Genomic DNA, 24930 nt, shown 5'->3' on the forward strand with positions numbered 1-24930 from the left:
GATTTCCGCTGTGGTCGTTCCTAGAATCTGACCGTTGTCTCAATATGTAAACTTATCAGGTGTAAAGATACGGACAGAGGAAAAAATCCCACCCAAGCGAGGGACAGTCTGACCACGAAAAACGAAACCGCGCGCCTCACCTGAACTCTGGGCGTCCTCCTACGAGGCCGAATGACATGAAATCAGCACCTTTGCTTTTCTTCTGTCCGCTGTAGACCAGCATTCCTATAAAAATCCAACACAATGAGGACCCCCACATCCTGCCACGAGGTCACGAACAACATGCAGAGCGCTCAGAGAAAGAAACAAAATGCTGGAAAATAAATGTACAACAAATGAACTCCACACGTCTTTACGAGAGGGGGGGGGGGTGGGGTAATGGGAACGATCCCGGATCTCTCTACAAAAAGGGGGTGACAAAGGATGACGCCATCAATGAAAACGAGGATTACCACTGCACAGCACGGGCCCTGGTTACTTACACCGGAAGATACTGGGGGGAGTAGTAGTCTACACTGGGTGTTATAGCTCCCTGGTAGAATCTGCCGATAGTGGAGCACAGGCCACAAGACTTGGGTTATAATCACACCGGTAGACACCGCACACTACAAGGCGTCATGAGAATCCATTCTCTGTAAAGGAGGCTTCATGCAAATACAAGGGGCTTTGTTACTGCAGCGGACGGCCAGGAGGGAAAGGAACTGATCACAACCAGACCATGCTCTGACTGCAGAGAAGCCCGCCTGGCCGGAGCACAGTACTCGAGGAGCAGGTCACAGCTTTATCCTACAGGGGATCATGCAGCCATACAATAGCCTTCCATCATTAACGCTACAAATATTGCGGATTCAGGCTCCAGATATTTACACAAGGCATCTGTATATTCTGAGCTCAGACATGCGAGGCACTTACCAGAGTAAAGAATGAGAGCTGAAGAGAAGAGGGAAAGAGTCAGAAGAGAGAAGAGACCAGAACAGCAGTCATGGGGAATCAGAGGGAGGATTAATACCGGATCAGAAGAGACCAGAACAGCAGTCATGGGGAATCAGAGGGAGGATTAATACTGGATCAGAAGAAACAAGAACAGCAGTCATGGGGAATCAGAGGGAGGATTAATACTGGATCAGAAGAGACAAGAACAGCAGTCATGGGGAATCAGAGGGAGGATTAATACTGGATCAGAAGAGACCAGAACAGCAGTCATGGGGAATCAGAGGGAGGATTAATACCGGATCAGAAGAGACCAGAACAGCAGTCATGGGGAATCAGAGGAAGGATTAATACCGGATCAGAAGAAACAAGAACAGCAGTCATGGGGAATCAGAGGGAGGATTAATACCGGATCAGAAGAGACCAGAACAGCAGTCATGGGGAATCAGAGGGAGGATTAATACTGGATCAGAAGAAACAAGAACAGCAGTCATGGGGAATCAGAGGGAGGATTAATACCGGATCAGAAGAGACCAGAACAGCAGTCATGGGGAATCAGAGGGAGGATTAATACCGGATCAGAAGAGACCAGAACAGCAGTCATGGGGAATCAGAGGGAGGATTAACACCGGATCAGAAGAGACCAGAACAGCAGTCATGGGGAATCAGAGGGAGGATTAACACCGGATCAGAAGAGACAAGAACAGCAGTCATGGGGAATCAGAGGGAGGATTAATACCGGATCAGAAGAGACAAGAACAGCAGTCATGGGGAATCAGAGGGAGGATTAATACCGGATCAGAAGAGACAAGAACAGCAGTCATGGGGAATCAGAGGGAGGATTAATACCAGATCAGAAGAGACCAGAACAGCAGTCATGGGGAATCAGAGGGAGGATTAATACCGGATCAGAAGAGACCAGAACAGCAGTCATGGGGAATCAGAGGGAGGATTAATACCGGATCAGAAGAGACAAGAACAGCAGTCATGGGGAATCAGAGGGAGGATTAATACCGGATCAGAAGAGACCAGAACAGCAGTCATGGGGAATCAGAGGGAGGATTAATACCGGATCAGAAGAGGCAAGAACAGCAGTCATGGGGAATCAGAGGGAGGATTAATACCGGATCAGAAGAGACAAGAACAGCAGTCATGGGGAATCAGAGGGAGGATTAATACCGGATCAGAAGAGACAAGAACAGCAGTCATGGGGAATCAGAGGGAGGATTAATACCGGATCAGAAGAGACCAGAACAGCAGTCATGGGGAATCAGAGGGAGGATTAATACCGGATCAGAAGAGACCAGAACAGCAGTCATGGGGAATCAGAGGGAGGATTAATACCGGATCAGAAGAGACCAGAACAGCAGTCATGGGGAATCAGAGGGAGGATTAATACCGGATCAGAAGAAACAAGAACAGCAGTCATGTGGAATCAGAGGGAGGATTAATACCGGATCAGAAGAGACCAGAACAGCAGTCATGGGGAATCAGAGGGAGGATTAATACCGGATCAGAAGAGACCAGAACAGCAGTCATGGGGAATCAGAGGGAGGATTAACACCGGATCAGAAGAGACCAGAACAGCAGTCATGGGGAATCAGAGGGAGGATTAATACCGGATCAGAAGAGACAAGAACAGCAGTCATGGGGAATGAGAGGGAGGATTAATACCGGATCAGAAGAGACCAGAACAGCAGTCATGGGGAATCAGAGGGAGGATTAATACCGGATCAGAAGAGACCAGAACAGCTGTCATGGGGAATCAGAGGGAGGATTAATACCGGATCAGAAGAGACCAGAACAGCTGTCATGGGGAATCAGAGGGAGGATTAATACCGGATCAGAAGAAACAAGAACAGCAGTCATGGGGAATCAGAGGGAGGACTAATACCGGATCAGAAGAGACCAGAACAGCAGTCATGGGGAATCAGAGGGAGGATTAATACCGGATCAGAAGAGACCAGAACAGCAGACATGGGGAATCAGAGGGAGGATTAATACCGGATCAGAAGAGACAAGAACAGCAGTCATGGGGAATCAGAGGGAGTACTAATACCGGATCAGAAGAGACCAGAACAGCAGTCATGGGGAATCAGAGGGAGGATTAATACCGGATCAGAAGAAACAAGAAAAGCAGTCATGGGGAATCAGAGGGAGGACTAATACCGGATCAGAAGAGACCAGAACAGCAGTCATGGGGAATCAGAGGGAGGATTAATACCGGATCAGAAGAGACCAGAACAGCAGTCATGGGGAATCAGAGGGAGGATTAATACCGGATCAGAAGAGACAAGAACAGCAGTCATGGGGAATCAGAGGGAGGATTAATACCGGATCAGAAGAGACAAGAACAGCAGTCATGGGGAATCAGAGGGAGGATTAATACCGGATCAGAAGAGACCAGAACAGCAGTCATGGGGAATCAGAGGGAGGATTAATACCGGATCAGAAGAGACAAGAACAGCAGTCATGGGGAATCAGAGGGAGGATTAATACCGGATCAGAAGAGACCAGAAAAGCAGTCATGGGGAATCAGAGGGAGGATTAATACCGGATCAGAAGAGACCAGAACAGCAGTCATGGGGAATCAGAGGGAGGATTAACACCGGATCAGAAGAGACCAGAACAGCAGTCATGGGGAATCAGAGGGAGGATTAACACCGGATCAGAAGAGACCAGAACAGCAGTCATGGGGAATCAGAGGGAGGATTAATACCGGATCAGAAGAGACCAGAACAGCAGTCATGGGGAATCAGAGGGAGGATTAATACCGGATCAGAAGAGACCAGAACAGCAGTCATGGGGAATCAGAGGGAGGATTAATACCGGATCAGAAGAGACCAGAACAGCAGTCATGGGGAATCAGAGGGAGGATTAATACCGGATCAGAAGAGACCAGAACAGCAGTCATGGGGAATCAGAGGGAGGATTAATACCGGATCAGAAGAGACCAGAACAGCAGTCATGGGGAATCAGAGGGAGGATTAATACCGGATCAGAAGAAACAAGAACAGCAGTCATGGGGAATCAGAGGGAGGATTAATACCGGATCAGAAGAGACCAGAACAGCAGTCATGGGGAATCAGAGGGAGGATTAATACCGGATCAGAAGAGACAAGAACAGCAGTCATGGGGAATCAGAGGGAGGATTAATACCGGATCAGAAGAAACAAGAGCAGCAGTCATGGGGAATCAGAGGGAGGATTAATACCGGATCAGAAGAGACCAGAACAGCAGTCATGGGGAATCAGAGGGAGGATTAATACCGGATCAGAAGAGACCAGAACAGCTGTCATGGGGAATCAGAGGGAGGATTAATACCGGATCAGAAGAAACAAGAACAGCAGTCATGGGGAATCAGAGGGAGGATTAACACCGGATCAGAAGAGACCAGAACAGCAGTCATGGGGAATCAGAGGGAGGATTAATACCGGATCAGAAGAGACCAGAACAGCAGTCATGGGGAATCAGAGGGAGGATTAATACCGGATCAGAAGAGACAAGAACAGCAGTCATGGGGAATCAGAGGGAGGATTAATACCGGATCAGAAGAGACCAGAACAGCAGTCATGGGGAATCAGAGGGAGGATTAATACCGGATCAGAAGAGACCAGAACAGCAGTCATGGGGAATCAGAGGGAGGATTAATACCGGATCAGAAGAGACCAGAACAGCAGTCATGGGGAATCAGAGGGAGGATTAATACCGGATCAGAAGAGACAAGAACAGCAGTCATGGGGAATCAGAGGGAGGATTAATACCGGATCAGAAGAGACCAGAACAGCAGTCATGGGGAATCAGAGGGAGGATTAATACCGGATCAGAAGAGACAAGAACAGCAGTCATGGGGAATCAGAGGGAGGATTAACACCGGATCAGAAGAAACAAGAACAGCAGTCATGGGGAATCAGAGGGAGGATTAATACCGGATCAGAAGAGACCAGAACAGCAGTCATGGGGAATCAGAGGGAGGATTAACACCGGATCAGAAGAGACAAGAACAGCAGTCATGGGGAATCAGAGGGAGGATTAATACTGGATCAGAAGAGACCAGAACAGCAGTCATGGGGAATCAGAGGGAGGATTAATACTGGATCAGAAGAGACCAGAACAGCTGTCATGGGGAATCAGAGGGAGGATTAATACCGGATCAGAAGAGACAAGAACAGCAGTCATGGGGAATCAGAGGGAGGATTAATACCGGATCAGAAGAGACCAGAACAGCAGTCATGGGGAATCAGAGGGAGGATTAATACCGGATCAGAAGAGACAAGAACAGCAGTCATGGGGAATCAGAGGGAGGATTAATACCGGATCAGAAGAGACCAGAACAGCAGTCATGGGGAATCAGAGGGAGGATTAACACCGGATCAGAAGAGACCAGAACAGCAGTCATGGGGAATCAGAGGGAGGATTAATACCGGATCAGAAGAGACCAGAACAGCAGTCATGTGGAATCAGAGGGAGGATTAACACCGGATCAGAAGAGACCAGAACAGCAGTCATGGGGAATCAGAGGGAGGATTAATACCGGATCAGAAGAGACAAGAACAGCAGTCATGGGGAATCAGAGGGAGGATTAATACCGGATCAGAAGAGACAAGAACAGCAGTCATGGGGAATCAGAGGGAGGATTAATACCGGATCAGAAGAGACCAGAACAGCAGTCATGGGGAATCAGAGGGAGGATTAATACCGGATCAGAAGAGACCAGAACAGCAGTCATGGGGAATCAGAGGGAGGATTAATACCGGATCAGAAGAGACAAGAACAGCAGTCATGGGGAATCAGAGGGAGGATTAATACCGGATCAGAAGAGACCAGAACAGCAGTCATGGGGAATCAGAGGGAGGATTAATACCGGATCAGAAGAGACCAGAACAGCAGTCATGGGGAATCAGAGGGAGGATTAATACCGGATCAGAAGAGACCAGAACAGCAGTCATGGGGAATCAGAGGGAGGATTAACACCGGATCAGAAGAAACCAGAACAGCAGTCATGGGGAATCAGAGGGAGGATTAATACCGGATCAGAAGAGACAAGAACAGCAGTCATGGGGAATCAGAGGGAGGATTAATACCGGATCAGAAGAGACAAGAACAGCAGTCATGGGGAATCAGAGGGAGGATTAATACCGGATCAGAAGAGACCAGAACAGCAGTCATGGGGAATCAGAGGGAGGATTAATACCGGATCAGAAGAGACCAGAACAGCAGTCATGGGGAATCAGAGGGAGGATTAATACCGGATCAGAAGAGACCAGAACAGCAGTCATGGGGAATCAGAGGGAGGATTAATACCGGATCAGAAGAGACTAGAACAGCAGTCATGGGGAATCAGAGGGATGATTAATACCGGATCAGAAGAGACCAGAACAGCAGTCATGGGCAATCAGAGGGAGGATTAATACCGGATCAGAAGAAACAAGAACAGCAGTCATGGGGAATCAGAGGGAGGATTAATACCGGATCAGAAGAGACCAGAACAGCAGTCATGGGGAATCAGAGGGAGGATTAATACCAGATCAGAAGAGACAAGAACAGCAGTCATGGGGAATGAGAGGGAGGATTAATACCGGATCAGAAGAGACCAGAAAAGCAGTCATGGGGAATCAGAGGGAGGATTAATACCGGATCAGAAGAGACCAGAACAGCAGTCATGGGGAATCAGAGGGAGGATTAACACCGGATCAGAAGAGACCAGAACAGCAGTCATGGGGAATCAGAGGGAGGATTAATACCGGATCAGAAGAGACCAGAACAGCAGTCATGGGGAATCAGAGGGAGGATTAATACCGGATCAGAAGAGACCAGAACAGCAGTCATGGGGAATCAGAGGGAGGATTAATACCGGATCAGAAGAGACCAGAACAGCAGTCATGGGGAATCAGAGGGAGGATTAATACCGGATCAGAAGAGACCAGAACAGCAGTCATGGGGAATCAGAGGGAGGATTAATACCGGATCAGAAGAGACCAGAACAGCAGTCATGGGGAATCAGAGGGAGGATTAATACCGGATCAGAAGAGACCAGAACAGCAGTCATGGGGAATCAGACGGAGGATTAATACCGGATCAGAAGAGACCAGAACAGCAGTCATGGGGAATCAGAGGGAGGATTAATACCGGATCAGAAGAGACCAGAACAGCAGTCATGGGGAATCAGAGGGAGGATTAATACCGGATCAGAAGAGACCAGAACAGCAGTCATGGGGAATCAGAGGGAGGATTAATACCGGATCAGAAGAGACAAGAACAGCAGTCATGGGGAATCAGAGGGAGGATTAATACCGGATCAGAAGAAACAAGAACAGCAGTCATGGGGAATCAGAGGGAGGATTAATACCGGATCAGAAGAGACCAGAACAGCAGTCATGGGGAATCAGAGGGAGGATTAATACCGGATCAGAAGAGACCAGAACAGCTGTCATGGGGAATCAGAGGGAGGATTAATACCGGATCAGAAGAGACCAGAACAGCAGTCATGGGGAATCAGAGGGAGGATTAATACCAGATCAGAAGAGACAAGAACAGCAGTCATGGGGAATGAGAGGGAGGATTAATACCGGATCAGAAGAGACCAGAAAAGCAGTCATGGGGAATCAGAGGGAGGATTAATACCGGATCAGAAGAGACCAGAACAGCAGTCATGGGGAATCAGAGGGAGGATTAACACCGGATCAGAAGAGACCAGAACAGCAGTCATGGGGAATCAGAGGGAGGATTAATACCGGATCAGAAGAGACCAGAACAGCAGTCATGGGGAATCAGAGGGAGGATTAATACCGGATCAGAAGAGACCAGAACAGCAGTCATGGGGAATCAGAGGGAGGATTAATACCGGATCAGAAGAGACCAGAACAGCAGTCATGGGGAATCAGAGGGAGGATTAATACCGGATCAGAAGAGACCAGAACAGCAGTCATGGGGAATCAGAGGGAGGATTAATACCGGATCAGAAGAGACCAGAACAGCAGTCATGGGGAATCAGAGGGAGGATTAATACCGGATCAGAAGAGACCAGAACAGCAGTCATGGGGAATCAGACGGAGGATTAATACCGGATCAGAAGAGACCAGAACAGCAGTCATGGGGAATCAGAGGGAGGATTAATACCGGATCAGAAGAGACCAGAACAGCAGTCATGGGGAATCAGAGGGAGGATTAATACCGGATCAGAAGAGACCAGAACAGCAGTCATGGGGAATCAGAGGGAGGATTAATACCGGATCAGAAGAGACAAGAACAGCAGTCATGGGGAATCAGAGGGAGGATTAATACCGGATCAGAAGAAACAAGAACAGCAGTCATGGGGAATCAGAGGGAGGATTAATACCGGATCAGAAGAGACCAGAACAGCAGTCATGGGGAATCAGAGGGAGGATTAATACCGGATCAGAAGAGACCAGAACAGCTGTCATGGGGAATCAGAGGGAGGATTAATACCGGATCAGAAGAAACAAGAACAGCAGTCATGGGGAATCAGAGGGAGGATTAACACCGGATCAGAAGAGACCAGAACAGCAGTCATGGGGAATCAGAGGGAGGATTAATACCGGATCAGAAGAGACCAGAACAGCAGTCATGGGGAATCAGAGGGAGGATTAATACCGGATCAGAAGAGACCAGAACAGCAGTCATGGGGAATCAGAGGGAGGATTAATACCGGATCAGAAGAGACCAGAACAGCAGTCATGGGGAATCAGAGGGAGGATTAATACCGGATCAGAAGAGACCAGAACAGCAGTCATGGGGAATCAGAGGGAGGATTAATACCGGATCAGAAGAGACCAGAACAGCAGTCATGGGGAATCAGAGGGAGGATTAATACCGGATCAGAAGAGACAAGAACAGCAGTCATGGGGAATCAGAGGGAGGATTAATACCGGATCAGAAGAGACCAGAACAGCAGTCATGGGGAATCAGAGGGAGGATTAATACCGGATCAGAAGAGACAAGAACAGCAGTCATGGGGAATCAGAGGGAGGATTAACACCGGATCAGAAGAAACAAGAACAGCAGTCATGGGGAATCAGAGGGAGGATTAACACCGGATCAGAAGAGACAAGAACAGCAGTCATGGGGAATCAGAGGGAGGATTAATACTGGATCAGAAGAGACCAGAACAGCAGTCATGGGGAATCAGAGGGAGGATTAATACTGGATCAGAAGAGACCAGAACAGCTGTCATGGGGAATCAGAGGGAGGATTAATACCGGATCAGAAGAGACAAGAACAGCAGTCATGGGGAATCAGAGGGAGGATTAATACCGGATCAGAAGAGACCAGAACAGCAGTCATGGGGAATCAGAGGGAGGATTAATACCGGATCAGAAGAGACAAGAACAGCAGTCATGGGGAATCAGAGGGAGGATTAACACCGGATCAGAAGAGACCAGAACAGCAGTCATGGGGAATCAGAGGGAGGATTAACACCGGATCAGAAGAGACCAGAACAGCAGTCATGGGGAATCAGAGGGAGGATTAATACTGGATCAGAAGAGACCAGAACAGCAGTAATGTGGAATCAGAGGGAGGATTAACACCGGATCAGAAGAGACAAGAACAGCAGTCATGGGGAATCAGAGGGAGGATTAATACCGGATCAGAAGAGACAAGAACCGAAGTAATGGGGAATCAGAGGGAGGATTAATACCGGATCAGAAGAGACCAGAACAGCAGTCATGGGGAATCAGAGGGAGGATTAATACCGGATCAGAAGAGACCAGAACAGCTGTCATGGGGAATCAGAGGGAGGATTAATACCGGATCAGAAGAGACAAGAACCGAAGTAATGGGGAATCAGAGGGAGGATTAATACCGGATCAGAAGAGACCAGAACAGCAGTCATGGGGAATCAGAGGGAGGATTAATACCGGATCAGAAGAGACCAGAACAGCAGTCATGGGGAATCAGAGGGAGGATTAATACCGGATCAGAAGAGACAAGAACAGCAGTCATGGGGAATCAGAGGGAGGATTAATACCGGATCAGAAGAGACCAGAACAGCAGTCATGGGGAATCAGAGGGAGGATTAATACCGGATCAGAAGAGACCAGAACAGCAGTCATGGGGAATCAGAGGGAGGATTAATACCGGATCAGAAGAGACCAGAACAGCAGTCATGGGGAATCAGAGGGAGGATTAACACCGGATCAGAAGAAACCAGAACAGCAGTCATGGGGAATCAGAGGGAGGATTAATACCGGATCAGAAGAGACAAGAACAGCAGTCATGGGGAATCAGAGGGAGGATTAATACCGGATCAGAAGAGACAAGAACAGCAGTCATGGGGAATCAGAGGGAGGATTAATACCGGATCAGAAGAGACCAGAACAGCAGTCATGGGGAATCAGAGGGAGGATTAATACCGGATCAGAAGAGACCAGAACAGCAGTCATGGGGAATCAGAGGGAGGATTAATACCGGATCAGAAGAGACCAGAACAGCAGTCATGGGGAATCAGAGGGAGGATTAATACCGGATCAGAAGAGACTAGAACAGCAGTCATGGGGAATCAGAGGGAGGATTAATACCGGATCAGAAGAGACCAGAACAGCAGTCATGGGGAATCAGAGGGAGGATTAATACCGGATCAGAAGAGACCAGAACAGCAGTCATGGGGAATCAAAGGGAGGATTAATACCGGATCAGAAGAGACCAGAACAGCAGTCATGGGGAATCAAAGGGAGGATTAATACCGGATCAGAAGAGACCAGAACAGCAGTCATGGGGAATCAGAGGGAGGATTAACACCGGATCAGAAGAGACAAGAACAGCAGTCATGGGGAATCAGAGGGAGGATTAATACCGGATCAGAAGAGACCAGAACAGCAGTCATGGGGAATCAGAGGGAGGATTAATACCGGATCTTTACAGTAAGAGCAGAAAAGACGACGTTCACGACTTGTACGGGGCAATTACAGAAGAAAATGTGCAAATTATTGGAGTGGGGGTTATAAATAGAAAAGGAGTCCCGAGACACGCAACCACAAGGTCCCAGACTCCACGCAACCACAAGGTCCCAGACTCCACGCAACCACAAGGTCCCAGACTCCACGCAACCACAAGGTCCCAGACTCCACGCAACCACAAGGTCCCAGACTCCACGCAACCACAAGGTCCCAGACTCTTACCATTAGCATTGTCCGGTCGGAAGGTAATCTTTATTTCAAATTTCTTGTGGGCATCTTTCATACTTGGGAGGGCGAGGTAAGACTGTGAGTGGCCGGTGAAGAAGGGCACAACTCTCTCTGGAAATATATGAAGTGAAACAAACATGAAAGATGAAGGATTGACAGCGCTGCCGGCGGACGTTACTGGCAACCGCATCGGGTAACATTTTCTAACCATCTACAGGCCCCTCCATCATATACATGGTCCGCAGAACGACACTGGAGTTGACTATCTATTACACTGATGATTCTCAGATCCGCTTCATATCTCACCTCGCACTTTTAGCATGGAGAAAGCAGTGACTCTGCCCTGGCGATTGGCGGCGGTGCACACGTACGTCCCCGCGTCTTCAGGCCTCACAGAATTTAGCGTCAGGACGTTGTTCTCGATCTGAGCATCACCAGGGAGGTCGCCTTCCAGCTGGTGACAATGTAAACTAGTCAGTGCGGCAGGTGAACACAACAGTTACATGCCGTATCCTACAGAAAAGGGGGTCACACGGAGAGGTGACCACTGGAGGAAACCGACAATGATCGCACGTGACGAGGAAATTCGTAGCTTGATACAGACGCAATTACCTTGGTCCATGTGATTTCTGGCACTGGAAATCCAGACGCCAGACACGGGAACACAGCAGTGGATCCGGTGGTGATCTCCTTCATCTCAGGCTGTGCAGCGATCTGCGGCACGGCTGTGGCGGGGATGAGAACTTGTTAGAAGACAATGAGGGGGAAGAACAAAGAAGCGATAAAGCAACAACTACTACTCACACTGCACGTGGAGAATGACGTGGGACTGCACCTCCCCCACATCATTGGTGACAGTACAGCGGTACTGCCCGGCGTCCGACTGCTTCACCTGCTCAATCCTCAGCATTCCACCGCTTAGAAGAACATCATTCGGTAACCGACTTCCCACCTTGCTCCAAGTGACCTTGGCTTGAGGATCTCCAATGGCCAGACATTCAAACTCCACAGAGTTCCCCGCCAGAACGGTCTGCACGGAGGTGCGGATGTTTATCCTGACTTTCGGCAGTACTGAGGGGAGAAGAAACGTTCTAACACACTGAACACCGGCCCAGCCCAGTCCACACGAGCCGACTCCATGTCATCATGTTGGGCTGATTGTACGTCTCAGTTTAGGCTGCAGATCACGAGATACCAACCTTGTACGACCAGCTTTCCACTACCTTGGGCTTGACCGAACCTGCTGAGCGCCCTGCACGTGTAGACGCCTTCATTCCCGCGCTCCAAATTTGCAATCCTATTGTAAACACATTGGGTCAGAGCTCAGGTCACACGTTTCCAATGCTACATTCCCCACACCCAGAAAGCACGGGCGCGCCGCTCTATAAATCCTGTATATGGGGTCTAACATTTCCACTATATAAAATTCTGCACTGCCAACTCCCTGGTATGATGGCGGCTCCATAACAACTGCAGTCATGACTCTGGTGGCAGCCGTCCCCACCATGGTCCCTATTTATGGGACTGGATACGTGGAGCGCACATCGTCATCATACAAATATTAGATCTGCCTGCGAGGAAGAAAATGAGAGCGGGACAAACATCGGAGCAGGATTCCTTCTTACCGGAGCGTCGTCCCGTCTACTTTGTGATTGGTTGGGAGATCTCCTCCTTCCTTAATCCACTGGATCCTTGCCCTGGGATCTCCGAGGACCGTGCAGGTGAATTCTGCTGTATCACTGACTGCCTTCGTGTCTTTTTGAGGTGAGACTCGAACAGAAAACGGAGCTGAAGAGCCGGAAAACAATAAGAATCAACAATTAATAACTGGACCGGGGTGTGAAGGATTTTATAAATGCAGCGAGCCACGTTATCAACTTCACAGAGAGAGACCAGTCCAGGCCCCTCTGAATCTGCAGGGACCCACCTAAAACACTGATCTGGGTTAGGGCCACACTTTCTCCAACTTTGTTGCTGACCGCACATCGGTAGGTTCCGGCGTCTGTGGTCGCGGCCTGATTGATGTGTAAGGTGCCGTCACGCACCTCGGCTGAATTTGCTAGAGAGCCGTTAACTTTAGTCCAATGGAATTTCAGTGGCGGAGTACCGTGGGCCAAGCACTGCAAACGAATGGCTTCCCCGACACCGACAGACAGTTCATCAGGGAGGGTGGTAGCGTACGGCGGATCTGAGGTTAAACAGAAAAGTGTCCTGTAACATTGAATCAACAATGTCTATACGGAGTCCGGGAGAGAGCTGCGACATCAACATCGTACCCCCGGATTTACTACAACGACCCACCGGCAATAGTCACACAATGCAGCTGCTAAATGTGAGGGTTAGAGGTCATCAATAGTCATAGGATCAGGACATCTAAGCGGCGATCTCCAAGAAGGTGGATCAGGCCGGGCCCCGAATCTGTCAAACATTTAGAGAACTAGACGGTTTATCTTTTCAGAAGTCTCATCTCTAATGAAACGTCCATCATGGCTCCCAGGGACAATAGTCGGGCACGGAGCAGATCTCCGGCTTCTCTGCGATCATCTGCTGACGCGTTTCTAAATGTCACTACAGTCTTAGCAGTCTGGTGCGCTCATGCGGAAGCTCCTCATACAATGTGGGTAGAGGCATTAGCAACCCTGCCCTCAATGACGTAACTCAAGGCAGGCGACATGAGGAGCAGAAACCTCTTCTCGCACTATTAATGGGGTTACCCCACACAGAATATTATTTCAATAAAGCACCAAATTTTGAACAATTTTGTATTTAAACTCAGTAGAGTTAATACATTTACTTAGTATGGCGCCACCTAGTGTTCAAATTTGATACCAATGTACACATCCTCCTACTGGGCGGAGTGCTGGTGGTGGAGCATGCTCAGTCCCTCTCCCCACAGCCAGGACTCTGCACACTGAGCCTCTGTTCACAGCCAATAGAAATAGCTTTCAGCTTGTCAGGGAAGTAGCGCAGCCTCTGCAGGATCATGGCCGTATAGCGGAGGAGAAGATTGTAAAGTTAGAAGGGAATATATTGTCAGCTGCCAAAGAAGGAAAGAGACAGATTCAGCCCAGAGCCCCTCCCCCAGCAGCACGGATAAGCAGCAGCACCAAGTAGGACATCGCTGCCGCTTATTTCTTACTTTCCACATCCAGGGTAATGAAGACCTCAGAATGTCCATCGGAGTTGGAGGCGTTGCAGATGTATTGTCCAGAGTCCTGCTGGGCTACTCTTGGGATGATCAGACTACTGTTCACGATCTGGTGCTGCCATGGTAATGGGGCTCGCAGCTTGGACCATGTGATGGCTGGAGTTGGGTTACCTGCAGAACAGGGGGAGATACAGGGATTTAGGGATTTCCCTAGTTATACAGAGAGAGGAGGCATAAAGAAGGAGCGTCACCTGTGGCAGAACATCTCAGTGTAGCCGCCTCTCCGGCCAGAACCACGTGCACAGACTGCTCTACGGTGGCTGTGGGAGCGCTCGGTCTCAGCACTCGCTCTTCCACAAGAACGTTCACATGGACCTGGGTGGAACCGGCCGGGTTGTGGCCAACGCAGGTGTAAGATCCCGAATCATCCGGCTTGGCTGATGGAATCTACAACACAAAGTCCCGAGGCCTCTGAATGGACGACTCGCGTGCGGTCTTACGTAATACAGCGGCGCGTGTAATCAGACTGATACTGTAAGGCCGCTCATGGTTTGAGTATAAGGCACTGACCTGTAGCACTGCGTGGCTGTCCAGGGGAACATGGTTCTGCTGGCGAATAGTCTGTCTAGATCCAGTACGATGCCAGCTGACTACAGGCCGGGGGTCCCCCATTCCTGAACATTCCAGGTAAATTGTTTCTCCCACTTTCACCTTGACTGGTCCTTGAGGAATCACAGAAACTGTGGGGCGTCCTGCAATACAGAAAATGGAAATACGTGAATGAGGCCAAATGGTTTTCTGTATTTCCCTACCAGTAGGGGGCGACCACACAACATCTGGCTGCTCCGGTTTCAGCAGGGCACCGCACACACGTATCCAGTAAGTTTAGATCTTAGTCCTGTGACCACTAATGGATAGTCCCTGCCACCCGTTATAGTCGGGCGTAACTATCCCATTTATGTTGATCAGAAGTCTCCAGATTTGATATTGTCCTGTGATCGGCTGGATTCCTCACCTTCCACCACCAGGGTTACAGCACTGTCCACTGCCCCGTAGGCGTTGGAGGCCATGCAGCGGTACGAGCCTTGGTTCTTGTGATGAGCCCCCACTATGGTAATAATGGAGCCATTGGAGCTGATGTGGACGTTATCTGCAAAGACAAAGAAAATGAAGAGATGACGATGATATGAACAGTCCGGAAGCCGCAGGTCCTCGCAATGTCACCATTACCTTGTAGAGGCTGATTTTGCCCCATTTTCCATGTTACGCGTACAGGCTGAGCTCCCTGGTGAACGTGGCATTTAAAGGTGGCATTTTCCCCCTGGTGAACAGTGGCACTGGGTGGATTGATGGAGATGACCGGGGTCTCGAGACCTATAAAGCAGAGTCATGTATTGAAATAAACCCTACAGAACAAGGACTCCTGCTGCCTCTAAGCAGCAGTAAGATTGTGACTTACGGTACACATTCTGGGCTCCGGAGCCAACGCTGATGATGATTGAGGCCTTCAGTATGCCGGACGGAGTGTTGTAGCGACACACGTACTCCCCAGAGTCTGCACTAGATGCGTGTACGACGCGGAGACGGGAGCCAGAAATCTAAGACACAAATCACAAGATCAGACTGGAACCAGGAGACAGTGAACTGAATGGTAGGGAGATGGTAACAACGGCAGGAAAGTAGGTGTTACATAGGACTGCAGGTAACACTACTACATTATCTGTACTCAGAGAGTTATCACTGTGTTATCTGTGGTGTTACATAGGACTGCAGGTAACATCTACTACATTATCTGTACTCAGAGAGTTATCACTGTGTTATCTGTGGTGTTACATAGGACTGCAGGTAACACTACTACATTATCTGTACTCAGAGAGATATCACTGTGTTATCTGTGGTGTTACATAGGACTGCAGGTAACATCTACTACATTATCTGTAATCAGAGAGTTATCACTGTGCTATCTGTGGTGTTACATAGGACTGCAGGTAACATCTACTACATTATCTGTGCTCAGAGAGTTATCACCGTGTTATCTGTGGTGTTACATAGGACTGCAGGTAACACTACTACATTATCTGTAATCAGAGAGTTATCACATTGTTATCTGTGGTGTTACATAGGACTGCATGTGACATCTACTACTTTATCTATACTCAGAGAGCTATCACTGTGTTATCTGTGGTGTTACATAGGACTGCAGGTAACATCTACTACATTATCTGTAATCAGAGAGTTATCACTGTGTTATCTGTGCTGTTACATAGGACTGCAGGTAACATCTACTACATTATCTGTACTCAGAGAGTTATCACTGTGTTATCTGTGTGTTACATAGGACTGCAGGCTACACTACTACATTATCTGTAATCAGAGAGTTATCACTGTGTTATCTGTGGTGTTACATAGGACTGCAGGTAACATCTACTACATTATCTGTGCTCAGAGAGTTATCACCGTGTTATCTGTGGTGTTACATAGGACTGCAGGTAACACTACTACATTATCTGTAATCAGAGAGTTATCACATTGTTATCTGTGGTGTTACATAGGACTGCATGTGACATCTACTACTTTATCTATACTCAGAGAGCTATCACTGTGTTATCTGTGGTGTTACATAGGACTGCAGGTAACATCTACTACATTATCTGTACTCAGAGAGTTATCACTGTGTTATCTGTGGTGTTACATAGGACTGCAGGAAACATCTACTACATTATCTGTACTCAGAGAGTTATCACTGTGTTATCTGTGGTGTTACATAGGACTGCAGGTAACATTACTACATTATCTGTACTCAGAGAGCTATCACTGTGTTATCTGTGGTGTTACATAGGACTGCAGGTAACACTACTACATTATCTGTAATCAGAGAGCTATCACTGTGTGATCTGTGGTGTTACATAGGACTGCAGGAAACATTACTACATTATCTGTAATCAGAGAGCTATCACTGTGTGATCTGTGGTGTTACATAGGACTGCAGGTGACACTACTACATTATCTGTACCCAGAGAGTTATCACTGTGTTATCTGTGGTGTTACATAGGACTGCAGGTAACACTACTACATTATCTGTAATCAGAGAGTTATCACTGTGTTATCTGTGGTGTTACATAGGACTGCAGGTAACACTACTTCATTATCTGTAATCAGAGAGTTATCACTGTGTTATCTGTGGTGTTACATAGGACTGCAGGTAACACTACTACATTATCTGTAATCAGAGAGTTATCACTGTGTTATCTGTGGTGTTACATAGGACTGCAGGCGACATCTACTACATTATCTATACTCAGAGAGCTATCACTGTGTTATCTGTGGTGTTACATAGGACTGCAGGTAACATCTACTACATTATCTGTAATCAGAGATTTATCACTGTGTTATCTGTGGTGTTACATAGGACTGCAGGTAACATCTACTACATTATCTGTACTCAGAGAGTTATCACTGTGTTATCTGTGTGTTACATAGGACTGCAGGCTACACTACTACATTATCTGTAATCAGAGAGTTATCACATTGTTATCTGTGGTGTTACATAGGACTGCAGGTGACATCTACTACATTATCTATACTCAGAGAGCTATCACTGTGTTATCTGTGGTGTTACATAGGACTGCAGGTAACATCTACTACATTATCTGTAATCAGAGAGTTATCACTGTGTTATCTGTGCTGTTACATAGGACTGCAGGTAACATCTACTACATTATCTGTACTCAGAGAGTTATCACTGTGTTATCTGTGGTGTTACATAGGACTGCAGGAAACATTACTACATTATCTGTACTCAGAGAGTTATCACTGTGTTATCTGTGGTGTTACATAGGACTGCAGGTAACACTACTACATTATCTGTAATCAGAGAGTTATTACTGTGTTATCTGTGGTGTTACATAGGACTGCAGGTAACATCTACTACATTATCTGTAATCAGAGAGGTATCACTGTGTTATCTGTAGTGTTACATAGGACTGCAGGTAACATCTACTACATTATCTGTACTCAGAGAGTTATCACTGTGTTATCTGTGGTGTTACATAGGACTGCAGGTAACACTACTACATTATCTGTACTCAGAGAGTTATCACTGTGTTATCTGTGGTGTTACATAGGACTGCAGGAAACATTACTACATTATCTGTACTCAGAGAGTTATCACTGTGTTATCTGTGGTGTTACATAGGACTGCAGGTAACATTACTACATTATCTGTACTCAGAGAGCTATCACTGTGTTATCTGTGGTGTTACATAGGACTGCAGGTAACACTACTACATTATCTGTAATCAGAGAGCTATCACTGTGTGATCTGTGGTGTTACATAGGACTGCAGGTAACCCTACTACATTATCTGTACTCAGAGCGATATCACTGTGTTATCTGTGGTGTTACATAGGACTGCAGGAAACACTGCTACATTATCTGTAATCAGAGAGTTATCACTGTGTTATCTGTGGTGTTACATAGGACTGCAGGTGACATCTACTACATTATCTGTAATCAGAGAGCTATCACTGTGTTATCTGTGGTGTTACATAGGACTGCAGGTAACCCTACTACATTATCTGTACTCAGAGAGTTATCACTGTGTTATCTGTGGTGTTACATAGGACTGCAGGTAACATCTACTACATTATCTGTACTCAGAGAGTTATCACTGTGTTATCTGTGGTGTTACATAGGACTGCAGGTAACATCTACTACATTATCTGTAATCAGAGAGTTATCACTGTGTTATCTGTGGTGTTACATAGGACTGCAGGTAACACTGCTACATTATCTGTAATCAGAGAGATATCACTGTGTTATCTGTGGTGTTACATAGGACTGCAGGTGACATCTACTACATTATCTGTACTCAGAGAGTTATCACTGTGTTATCTGTGGTGTTACATAGGACTGCAGGAAACATTACTACATTATCTGTACTCAGAGAGTTATCACTGTGTTATCTGTGGTGTTACATAGGACTGCAGGAAACATTACTACATTATCTGTACTCGGTGATTGTATATTACGTGTCAGTTCCTGATTGCAGCATGAATCAGAGACGTCTTTCTACCTGGTGATTTGGGGAGAATCTTGCCCCCGGGCGCGTCCAGGTAACGGCAGCATCTGGATTTCCAATGACCACGCAGTTTAGATCCACGGTCTGACCCTCGGATACTGGGCCCGGAGACTTCTCGATGAGGATTGGTGGGGGGACATTTGCAGGCACTGAGGGGCAGAGATAAATGATGGATGGGGGTTATAGGTGCAGAATAGATAAAGCATTAAGTCCCTGTCAGTAATTCTCGTTCGTTTTCCCCATGTGTAGTTGTGGTTCTTTTCACGGAGTCTCTGACCTGTTTGGGGGATATATAAATGGTCAGTCAAGGCGTCACTGCCGCTGTTTGTATCATTAGAGTGTCAGCAGCTTCTCCAGGATAATGATACAATGTGTCCGGAATATGAGTCCAGTGTCTCTCACTTTGCATTGACACAAAATAAATGCAAAGTGAGAGACACTGGACACATATTCCGGACACATTGTATCATTATCCCGGAGAAGCTGCTGACACTCTAATGATACAAACAGCGGCAGTGACGCCTTGACTGACCATTTATATATCCCCCAAACAGGTCAGAGACTCCGTGAAAAGAATCTATAAAGCAGCAGCCTGTACTATGGCCCTCGCCTTCCCTGCAGCCTGTACTATGGCCCTCGCCTTCCCTGCAGCCTGTACTATGGCCCTCGCCTTCCCTGCAGCCTGTACTATGGCCCTCGCCTTCCCTGCAGCCTGTACTATGGCCCTCGCCTTCCCTGCAGCCTGTACTATGGCCCTCGCCTTCCCTGCAGCCTGTCCGGGGTTCACCAGTCAGCAGCAGCAGGAGGAGGAGGATCTGACGCCTTTACAGCTGCTGAGAGAAGCACAGCGTGGGGGCAGGGAGCGCAGTCCACCAACGGCAGCCTGGACATAGCGCTGGAATACTTTTCCGTCCTCACACTGAACTTCTCGGAGTTAACGACCGGTGTAGGGACTCTGGTCACTAGTGCAAGGACTTGTGTTACAGTGTGTCAGTGAAGTGCCATGAACGATGCTGATCTCCAGTGAGGATTGAATGGACGGGTCTTAGAGTCGGTATAAAAGCTTCTGTATGATATACCTTGTGACGAGCGCTGTACGGTAACAGAGATGACGGCTTCCTGAACACCCAGGCCAGTGTTCACACGACAGACATAGTCACCAGAATCAGCAGCAGTGGCTTTGATGATTTGCATTCGTGGTCCTGCAACCTGACAAACAATAACCAGCGTATTAGAGAGTGACGAGCGTCCTATACCCGGCAGTAGAGGGAACCCCTGTATGTAACGTAGTGAAGGAGAAGCCATAATCATGACATACAGAGGACCAGCACTCCCGGTACCTGGTGATTAGAACTTAGTGGACGCCCGTGAGACCGATGCCAGGTCACCGAATGGCCGGAGACTCCCTCAACCAAGCAGCGGAGCTCCAGATTCTGCCCGTCTTCTACAGTCTGTGAAGAAGGTTCAATCCTAATAGAACCTGAGACTCCGGAGTCTGAAATAAATCATCAGGTGATGCGGACTCCAGCCCTCAAGATCAATCACAGATATACAGCCCTATATACTTACTGTGTCTGGAACCTTCAATGGAGACGGTGATTGAGGCCGCCTGGACCCCGGAGACGCCGCTCACCTGGCAGATATATTCACCCGAGTCCTGAGGCGAGGCGTTAAGGATGCGCAGCCGAGAGCCTGAAACCTGCGAGCGACCAGAAGAAAGTTCCGTTACTCTCTGATGGACCATGGATGCCTGACATGGAGGTCCCCCGAGGGGCTGTCTCATTTGGTCAGGAAGGTCTCCCAATGATAAGTTGACCCTCTGAGGTCTTTGCTGGAACATTTGTGGCGGTCAGTGTTTATTTTGCCCATTGAACTGTCCATGTAATGGAGGAGCGCCTACTGTAATGGCTCTACACTCATAGAAGGGAGGTTCGCAAGATGCCCTCTCCTGACTATAGACTCGGCTCCTCTAAACATCTCTCCTCTGAGCAGTAGTCTGGATCCCCTGATCAGGATAATTTAGTGACGACGAGGGAATAGTGTCAGTCTTACGATACCTGGTGATTGTCGGAGAGCGGCTGCCCCTGTCGGTACCAGGACACCTCCCGATGTGTCTGTCCTTCCACCACACAGTTCAGGACAACAGTCTGTCCTTCAGAAACAGCATTATGTGGGGACTCGATGCGGATGGTCGGGGTGATACCGGCTGAGAAGACAATGACACTTCAGTTTTGATGATGAAAAGTTGACCTTATTCTACAGAAATATCTTTATCCAACTTACTGTGAACTGGGCCCATGCCATGAGTAATAGTGACCGTGATGGTCGCCTGACGGGTGACTGCTCCGGAGCTGACTCGACAGATGTATTCCCCAGAGTCCGCCACAGATGCCTGGACAATCCGCAGACGAGAGCCCAGCACCTAAGCACAAACGAGGGGTTAATGACGCCACAGTAATTGGGTGCACACCGGGGAGCCATGCCATAGGCTGCCCGTTTCTTCACCTGGTGATTGGGGGAGAGGGGCTGACCCTTCCTCTGCCAGGTGACCGCAGCAATTTGGGACCCAGAGACCACACAGTTCAGTTCGAGGGTTTGTCCTTCAGCCACAGAGTTGGAGGAGGATTCAATCTTAAGAGTCGGGACCGAGCCGGAGGCTGCAGGAAGAAATGAAAGCAGAGAATTCAGACTGAACTTACACGTAGATTATAGTGAGACGAAGACGCTGGAGAGAAATACAGAGAAGTCTTCACTAAACCCAGGACGAGATGGAAAGAAAATGAGAAATGCGCAGTGACGCTGATGAGGCCGGGGCGGGACGGACGGCTTCTTGTAGGGATGGATTTAATTGCTGTCTATAGGAACGCATCCCACCGGGGCTATTTATCTCACTACAAAGGATCGCGGGCCGTAGGACGGCAATAAATAGCTCGAAAATGGCGCCTGACAAGTGGGAAGTTGGCAAAATAAATCGTTAGTGAACGTCCTGTCTGGAGCACTCAATGTGTTCAATGGACAGCGATGAAATCACTCACTACAAAACAGTCAAGGTCCAGCTCAAATCTAAAGCCGTCCACGCAGGGGTGTACGTTGCCCCCTCTAGAATTAGTGTGTTTGGTGCTCAGCCCCGCACGCTCCACAATGTTCCCCGCTGCGCCCGGTACTCACGGTCACTAGAAATGCGGGTTACAGTGATGAAGGTTGATGCCTGCTGTGTGCCCGCGCCGGAGCTCACACGACAGATGTACTCGCCAGAGTCGCCGCCGGAGGCCTGGAGGATCCTCAGACGTGAACCAGACACCTACAAACAGATATGTCATGTAACTGGCAGGGTTCATAGCAGCGACTGGTACCAATAAACGTCATAAACACTTTGAAATTCCATATTGAACCATTGATCTGCTCTCTGGTTACCTGGTGATTTGGTGAGAGAGGTATTCCCGGCCTGTGCCAAGTGACCTCTGCGCCAGGATAACCGGCCACTTGGCAGTCCAGCTCCAGAGTCTGCCCCTCAACTAACGAGCCTGAGGACGACTCAATCCTAAGCACAGGAATGTTTTCTGAAGCTGGGAGAGAAGACACATTGCCGACAATCGTCCTTACAGCGAGATGCAGACAGTGTGGCAGAGAGAAGCGGCGCCAGGAGGAGAAGGCGCGGCAGAAAGTACAGCGGCACAGATGCCAAGAATGAAGAGGGCAGAGGAGTGACCCGCGGAGAAGAAGCACAGACATAAAGGAGCAGGACAAAAATAACTATGGAGGAGCGAGACTGCAAAGAAGAGATAGGAGCGGGGGAAAAGAATAAAGTCTCCATGACCGTCTGTAAGAAGAAGCCTTTGTGGGTGTAAGGCCCCTGTGGCCCCTCTGTTCCCCGCAACAAGACCCTGAGAATTATCTGTGGAAATCTGATCTCCGCCGCCAGGGACCTCTGGGTTTGGGTTGAGCCCCAGAAGAAGCCTGATCACTCCTGAGGACCAGACTGTTCAGAGACTTCAGGCAAGACTGAGCCTCAAAGAGCCACGAGAATAAGCGAAGGAAGACGAGCGAGGTCAGGAAACCACGTACGACACTGGGGAGACGGGGCAATACCAAAGCAAGGGCGCAGGGGCCGCAAGGAGCCACTCCCCTCAGCCAGTCGTGAATAATTTAATGCTATGGGTAACGCTCTGTTTTTCTTTGCTATGTCATGGGTCAGAGAAAGGACAGGACAATAACGGAGGAGGAGATCTGAATACAACGTACGGGGGCGACCTCCATACAATAACCTGGAATAGAGGACAGAGAAAGAAGCAGCGTCCTGACCGAGGATCAAGAGGGGAGGCCAGAAAAACTAATCACATGAATGACCAGAAGCGGGTGTCCAGGGAGGAGTCCTGCGCACAACTTACGGATGGGGACGCGGTTGATTGTGATAATAATTGATGCTTGTTGTGCTCCAGCGCCGTTACTGACCCGGCAGATATATTCCCCAGAGTCGGATGAGGAGGCTTGTAGAATGCGCAGCCGGGAGCCGTAGACCTACAAAGGAACAGGGACCCTCATCATAAACCTCCATCATAAGCACAGCTAGATACACGTCTGCAGGGGTCCCCCGGGTGACACGGCCACGTTTGTGGTCAGGAACCAATCCCAGCAGAGGAAAGTAGGGAAACAAAGCTTTTTCTTCCCCATGTTGACGTCCAGTCCATTTCTTGGCAGACACGAAGGTGAAGTCGAGCCCTGACCTGAAGTCCACCGGGTGAGCAGACCACAGCGGAGCTCCCAGAGCAAGAACACAAAGCGCAATAATGACCCTGCTCCGTGGACCATGTTCTATACAGACGACGGAAAGCGGGGAGTCATGTGGTATATACAGACGACGGAAAGCGGGGAGTCATGTGTTATATACAGACGACGAACACCGGGGAGTCATGTGGTATATACAGACGACGGATACCGGGCAGTCATGTGTTATATGCAGACGACGGACACCGGGGAGTCATGTGTTATATACAGACGACGGACACCGGGGAGTCATGTGTTATATACAGACGACGGACACCGGGGAGTCATGTGGTATATACAGACGACGGACACCAGGGAGTCATGTGGTATATACAGACGACGGACACCGGGCAGTCGTGTTATATACAGACGACGGACACCGGGGAGTCATGTGGTATATACAGACGACGGACACCGGGGAGTCATGTGGTATATACAGACGACGGACACCGGGGAGTCATGTGGTATATACAGACGACGGATACCGGGCAGTCATGTGTTATATACAGACGACGGACACCGGGGAGTCATGTGTTATATACAGACGACGGACACCGGGGAGTCATGTGTTATATACAGACGACGGACACCGGGGAGTCATGTGGTATATACAGACGACGGACACCAGGGAGTCATGTGGTATATACAGACGACGGACACCGGGCAGTCGTGTTATATACAGACGACGGACACCGGGGAGTCATGTGGTATATACAGACGACGGATACCGGGCAGTCATGTGTTATATACAGACGACGGACACCGGGCAGTCATGTGTTATATACAGACGACGGACACCGGGGAGTCATGTGTTATATACAGACGACGGACACCGGGGAGTCATGTGTTATATACAGACGACG

At 48.6% G+C, this 24930-nt stretch overlaps 1 protein-coding gene across 1 annotated transcript in view; it reads right to left on the reverse strand.

The window, feature by feature from the left end:
* The window catches only part of HSPG2 (heparan sulfate proteoglycan 2), a 198494-nt gene that overhangs the window by 13816 nt on the left and 159748 nt on the right, over positions 1-24930 (reverse strand). Inside the window, exons 52-75 of the mRNA XM_075840580.1 lie at positions 23692-23821; positions 22718-22869; positions 22472-22604; positions 21809-21960; positions 21587-21725; positions 21361-21509; positions 20873-21002; positions 20644-20798; positions 20383-20512; positions 19298-19452; positions 15683-15821; positions 15454-15597; positions 15239-15373; positions 14794-14975; positions 14475-14670; positions 14215-14394; positions 13003-13263; positions 12701-12863; positions 12275-12372; positions 11880-12146; positions 11688-11800; positions 11382-11529; positions 11070-11186; positions 141-225 (exon numbers count right to left, since the gene is read on the reverse strand). Coding sequence (XP_075696695.1) covers positions 141-225; positions 11070-11186; positions 11382-11529; positions 11688-11800; positions 11880-12146; positions 12275-12372; positions 12701-12863; positions 13003-13263; positions 14215-14394; positions 14475-14670; positions 14794-14975; positions 15239-15373; positions 15454-15597; positions 15683-15821; positions 19298-19452; positions 20383-20512; positions 20644-20798; positions 20873-21002; positions 21361-21509; positions 21587-21725; positions 21809-21960; positions 22472-22604; positions 22718-22869; positions 23692-23821 — 3653 coding nt within the window. The remainder of the gene's footprint in view (positions 1-140; positions 226-11069; positions 11187-11381; positions 11530-11687; positions 11801-11879; positions 12147-12274; positions 12373-12700; positions 12864-13002; positions 13264-14214; positions 14395-14474; positions 14671-14793; positions 14976-15238; positions 15374-15453; positions 15598-15682; positions 15822-19297; positions 19453-20382; positions 20513-20643; positions 20799-20872; positions 21003-21360; positions 21510-21586; positions 21726-21808; positions 21961-22471; positions 22605-22717; positions 22870-23691; positions 23822-24930) is intronic.

This window comes from Rhinoderma darwinii, chromosome 10 (assembly GCF_050947455.1).
Source record: "Rhinoderma darwinii isolate aRhiDar2 chromosome 10, aRhiDar2.hap1, whole genome shotgun sequence".
Lineage (NCBI taxonomy): Eukaryota > Metazoa > Chordata > Amphibia > Anura > Rhinodermatidae > Rhinoderma > Rhinoderma darwinii.